The 6,000-nt window shown below is 43.0% G+C and overlaps 1 protein-coding gene across 1 annotated transcript in view; it reads left to right on the top strand.

The window, feature by feature from the left end:
- The first annotated feature begins 1,301 nt into the window (after positions 1-1,301).
- HGD (homogentisate 1,2-dioxygenase) overlaps positions 1,302-6,000 on the top strand; it is a 45,285-nt gene continuing 40,586 nt past the window's right edge. Inside the window, exon 1 of the mRNA XM_044771520.2 lies at positions 1,302-1,556. Within this exon, the coding sequence (XP_044627455.2) occupies positions 1,542-1,556 (15 nt within the window). The 5' untranslated portion in view covers positions 1,302-1,541. The remainder of the gene's footprint in view (positions 1,557-6,000) is intronic.

Below are 6,000 nucleotides of genomic sequence, written 5' to 3'. Positions count from 1 at the left end.
GTAGCATAAAATACACCATTCTATTTGCTCACAATTCTGTGGGTCAGCAATTTGGGCTAAATTTAGCTGGTGGGTCTCCTCCTGGTCTCACCTGAGATCACTCATGTGTCTGCAATCATCTGGCAGCCAGATTGCCTCATTCACACGGCTGGCATTAGTGCTGGTCTGTTGCCTGAACCTCTCTCTCCATATGGTCTCTCATTTTCAAGGAGGCTAGCCCAGCTGCTTTGCATGCTGGTCTCAAGTAGCAAGAAATGGACAAATCCTGAGGCACAAAGCACTTTTCAAGCCTCTGCTTCTGTCATGTTTGCTATTAGCCAAAATACGATTCAAGGAGGTAAGAAAAAGACTTCATCTCTTGATGGGAGGAGCGGCAAAGTGACATTGCAAAGGGGCATGCATACAAGGATGAGAGGAAATTATGGGCATTTTTTACAATCCACCACAATGGGTTTATTGATTCATTCATTCATTCATTTGTTCTAGTTGCCAATGTTTAAAAATTGGAGCTTCATATGAAATTCTTATCCTGAAAAATCACCTAGCCTACTTAACCCATTTACATTCCCTGCCTGGTCTGTTGCACTTGAGTTTGTGATAATAAAGCCTAGTTTACAAGGTTGTTCTTGTGAAATTAAATGAGGTAATGTCTGTGGAAAAATCTGGCACGAACAGGCACTCGATATATGGTTTCTTCCTTCCTGAATATGAATACCCACGAAGTTGATACCTGACCGTGGCAAAGGAGAATAGCCAAGATGAAGGACAGAGGAGTCATGGAAAAGGTGGCTGGAAAGTAATCCCTTGGTCTGTTTTTAGAGGGATAAAGGGATTAGGAAACAAGATTCTTAAAGAATTCGTAAGAACACAACACATATTTAAGAAATTAAGAGGAGCAACAGTAAACATCTCAGTTTACTTTAAGTGAAGTCCTTCAGGCTCTGAACGCTTTACCCAGCTCATCCCTGGGAAGCATCTGCAGAGAGCTGTGTAGACCTAGGCCCCGTTTCAGGTGGCTGTGTGTAAACACACCTGTGTCAGAGCACAATTCATTTTCTCCTTGCTCCCCAGGGAGTGAACACTGCCCTGTTCCTTCCTGGCCTGAGTCAGGACTGAGTGGAGAAGCCTCTGCCACACACAGCAGGCACCTGCTACCACAGTTCCTCTCCTAAAGAGCTTCACACTGTCTGCCTTTAGTAATAAGCCTCCTTCTCTTAACTGGAACAAATAATTGGCCAATCTTTAACTCAGGTGAAGAGGAGCTGGGCCTCTGCAAACTCTTCCAGAAACAGCCCGGGTTTAATTTTTAAAAAAGGTAATTGTGTAAGCAGTTTGGAAATAAGCATGCTGGACTTTCTCCTTAGTCTCTCAGTTAGGCAATTCTCGTGGCTAGTTGGAGCAGCCTGCTGACCAGGGAAGACAGTGAAGCAGTGGGAATAACGACATCCAAAGAGTGGCGTGAAGGAGAAAGAAGAATTTCGGCTTCATACTCTATCTGGGCCTGGGTTTCCTAAAGACATCACACCTGCGGAAGAAGGAAAATGGCCGAGTTGAAGGTAAGAAACTCTACTGGTAAGTTTGCTGTGGCTTCTTCAGCCAGAACTTATGGAAGACTGAGAATTCCAGAGTGTCAGAGTTAGAACTTAGAGAGGCTCTGGCCCAAACCCCTGTGTCCAGAGGCTTCACCATGGTGTCTGTAGGCACGGCTGGAGCTAGGGAGATGAGGGAAAGATAATAAAGAAAAGAGATGAAGCTTTTATTGTCCACCCCTTGCCTTTGTTCATTTCAAACATTGTTTTGGGAATCTGTGGACATCATAGGACATTTCTCACTGTGTCTGCTCCCCAGCCCCTGCTCTCCGACACCTTCCTGTTGTTGCAGCTTCCTGGACTTCCTCCAGCCAACCAATTGGATATGCTTATTCTATTCAGTTATTTTGAGGCTCACAATCAACCCTTGGCCAGTAGAAGCCCTAGCACTTCCTCTACACAATAATTCCCTTTTATTGTTTGATGTGCAGTTGAAAAGTGTGTGTGGGTTATGTGCTATTAATGAATTAACTCATATTGTGATCCTCAAAATAAATCTGGGATGTAGGCACTCTCGTTTCTATTTAACCAGCAAGAAAAGTAAAGTTCAGAGAGATGAAGTCACTTGCCCAAGATCACTGCTGATAGGTGATGGAGACTGGATTAGAACCTGGGTTTGTCCAAGAGGAGCCTGAATGGCATCTACTAGACTGAGTGCCTTAAGGTCAGGGAAAGAGAGTGAGTCCCCAGTGTCTAAAACAATGCCTAGTGTCCAGCCCAGGCTTGCATCAGTGCCCAGCACACGCATGTGAAACTAAATAGAACTGCCCAGAACCTTGACTCAAGCCATGTGGGCCAGACTCCAGCCTTCTTTCTGGAATCTGGGGTTTGAGCACTTCCCTAATGCCCTTCACCTAATGCTGAGTTTGAAAAATCAAACATCTCCTTAATTGATAGGGATCCTGAAATCACTCAACACCAAAGTAAAAGAGTTTGTTTCTTTATCTTGATGTCTGATCCAGAGTTAGAAAGGCTGAGAACTCTAAATTCTTTCATTCAGCAAACATTATATGTTAGTACATGATGCTACAGATTAATATAGGAAAGGAACTGAGTCTGGCCTAGGTGGGGTCAAGAGAAACTTCTTGAAGGAGTTTCTTCCTAAGCTGAGTCTTAAGAGAGTAGGTGAAATTGGCTGAGTGAAAAGGGATGTGGGCTGGAGGACACAGTGAGTGAGTGCAAAGACATAGCACATATGGAAAGCCCTGCATGTACTGGGAACCAAGAGGGTTTCAGCTAAATTTGAGTTGCTGTCAAGACAGCCAAGGTGAGACACCCAGGAGGTGGTCAGATGTATGGATCTGGGTCTCACGGGAATAGGTAAGTCTAGGAGAGTAGATACAGGAGGTCATAACATCAATCGTAGTAGCTGAAGTCTTGGAAGAGGGAGAGTGCATAAAAACTTTGTTTCCTGAGGAAAATCCTATGGGTGAGTTCAGCAGGGGTTGGAAACATCCTTACTATTTATAAATAAATTATGTCTAAAATCCTACCCTGCTGAAATTTTTAAGCAACTTATTATGCACAGCACCAGCACACCAATGTAAATTGCCTGCTGGTCTTTGTTCTCAGTTTCAAAGGCATTCTTCCCAGCCTGCTGTCTAATCTCCACAAGGAAAGGTTAGCTCCAGAGATCAGAAATCCAAACACAGAAAGCCAGATTGTGTCATTCTAATCAATAACCATTATATAAGTAAAACAACATTTCTCAGCTTTTATTTCTTCATTTTAATGGATATGTCAACACAAGGCCTCAAATAAAATCACATTTACATAAAAGCAGCACAACTAGAGAAAGAAAATTCAAAAGATAAAATAATAAAATTAAATTTAAAATAGACCACCCTATGGTCTTAAGTTGCTTCACTTCTATGAGTTTTGATTTCCTCATTTCTGGAATGAAGAGCTAACATGCAGACTTTGGGCTCCACCAAATATTTTGATTCACTAGGTCTGGGTCTGTATTTAACAAACTTCTGGGGTGATTCTAACAATTAAACAGAGCTGGGACCCTCTGGTCTACAGAATTATAGTATTAGTTTCCTGTTTCTGCTGTAACAAATTACCAGAAATTTAGTGGCGTAAAACAACACATATTTATTCTCTTACAGTTCTGGAGGTCAGAACTCTGAAATCAGTTTCAGGGCTAAAGTCAGGGTGTTGGCAAGGCTGGTTCCTTTTGGAGACTCAAGGGGAGAAGCTGTTTCATTGCCTTTTCCAGCTTCTAGAGGCTGCTCACATTCCTTGACTATGCCCCTTTCTCTGTCTTCCAAGTGCATCACTCCGCCTCTGCTTCCATCACCACATTGCCTTTTCCTCTTCTGTAATCAAGTCTCCCTCAGTTAAGGACACTAGTGATTACATTTCAGGTGCACCCCAATAATCCAGGATATCTCCTCATCTCAAGATCTTTAACTTAATCATATCTGCAAAGTCTTTTTCGCTATATAAGATAGCACTCTCAAGTTCCAGGGATCAAGACATAGACATCTTTGAGGGTCATTATTCGGCCTCCTGCAATAATCTGCAAGTTCCCCTAACAATCTATATTCTATGTTCCCAATAAAGCTAACTGGAAATACTAGATAGTTGCTGTTACCAAAAGTTCGGTCTCTGATCCTGATGCCAATCCAAATAACATGAACAGAGTCTTGGGAGAAAAAGGAAAGCTTTACTTTGCCAGGCAGAGGGAACAAAGCAAAGGGCCAGTGCCCCAAAAGTTGCTTGCTTCTCGTGGGGGTGGGGATTTTCATTTGGGGTTTTAGGTGGGGGAGGGGGACCGTGGACTTCTTGGTCCACATTTTCCCGTCGGCCTGTGTCTGGGGCTGCTTCCAGCAGAGGAGACAAAGGATTTCTCAGATGAGTGTCCTTGGCTGTTTTTCTCCGTGGTGGAAGGTAGACTCTGACGTCAGGAAGCTGAAGAGTTGGGCCTGGGAAGCTTCGGTTTCTTGATATTCTCTAGACATTAGTTTCTCTGTAAAAGAACTTCAAGGTCCTGGGATTAGCTACAACTTTAGTGGGAGCCCAGTTTGAGGCCATCTGGGCTGTAACAATCTGTAATTTCTATTTGGTTGTAAAGCTCTGGGAGTCAGAGGCTAAAGAAACAAATATTTACATACGAGTGTAACTAAAGACCCAGGGAACTGGGATGCAGGTTTTTACTTTTAACCCCATACATGTCATGTTCACTGTAGGGGAACCAATGTCATGGCTGATATTAACTAAGAGCTGGTAACATTTCCACAGGAAAAAAAGATGGCTGTAATTCCATCTCTACCCTGATTTCTCTCTTTTTCCTTCATGCCCAGTAAAAGGAAGTGAGGTGTACCACCTGCTCGTCCCATCGAGGTGTTACCCAGAATCAGAGTCAGGAGAAAAGCACCTCATAAAACCACTCTGACAAATAAATCATATCCTGGGGACCAGGTGAGAATTAAAAAGCTGTATACTAGGGAGCTGCCAAAGAACTGATGGTCCTCAAGTTACACGGAGCTCAGTAATTTGTTCTTTCATTTAGAGAGGATGCACGTAATTCTCTTGTAAGGAAATGAAATCATATTTTTGTGTTGGATCAAATTATTCAGAAATCTGGACTGAAGAAAACATACAGACACATTTGCTTAATGTTAGGTTTTGGGGGGTTTTTTGTATGAGGTATATTTGTACATAGTCACTGAACCAGCTGGAATTGAACACTTGGATTTTCACAGGTAATATAAGCTGACTTCAGCTTCTGTCTGTGATCTCCAAGCCTTGGGAGAGCAGCTGCAGAACACTGCTTCCTCAATTCTGATACCTTCAGCAGTCAGGGACATGGCATTTTAAAGCCCTAATAAAAGCATCTGTAATTTTTCTCTCAGAGGATTAGGAAAACCGACTGATTTGAGAGTGACTCAGCAGTTTCCACCCTCATCTTCAGCCAATGCCAGGCAGCTAAGATTGAGAAACAGATTCAGAACTCACACCTCTCTCAGAGCTGGGTGGCTCCCTTCCAAACCACCAGCTGTTCTTTCTACTTTCTTTTCTGTTTTTTAAAGCAATTTGAATCAAATGCTTCAGAACCACATATAAGTCTCTTTTTCCTTGTCCCAAACATTGGGTATAACCCTGGACTCTGTTCTGAGGCCAGAAGTTGCAAAGAATGGGGAAGGTTGAGTAAATTCACCTTTGCCCACCAGAAACATCAGCTGTGTTCCTCAGCACCCCAGCCTTCCTCTCCTGCAGAAAGAAACAATGCCCAGGCAAACCAAGGGAAGGCCCTGCCATACTCAGTGGCTTCAGTCACACATGGGTCTAAAATCCCATTCCACAGAATTGAAGATAATTTGAAGTCATTACCATTTCTCAGCAGCTCAAATTCAATCCTGTTGATGGTGAGCATGAGGTTCATTTAGAGAGAAGAAAATTGTGT

Source organism: Equus asinus, chromosome 5 (assembly GCF_041296235.1).
Source record: "Equus asinus isolate D_3611 breed Donkey chromosome 5, EquAss-T2T_v2, whole genome shotgun sequence".
Lineage (NCBI taxonomy): Eukaryota > Metazoa > Chordata > Mammalia > Perissodactyla > Equidae > Equus > Equus asinus.
This window is presented reverse-complemented; position numbering and strand designations above follow the sequence as displayed.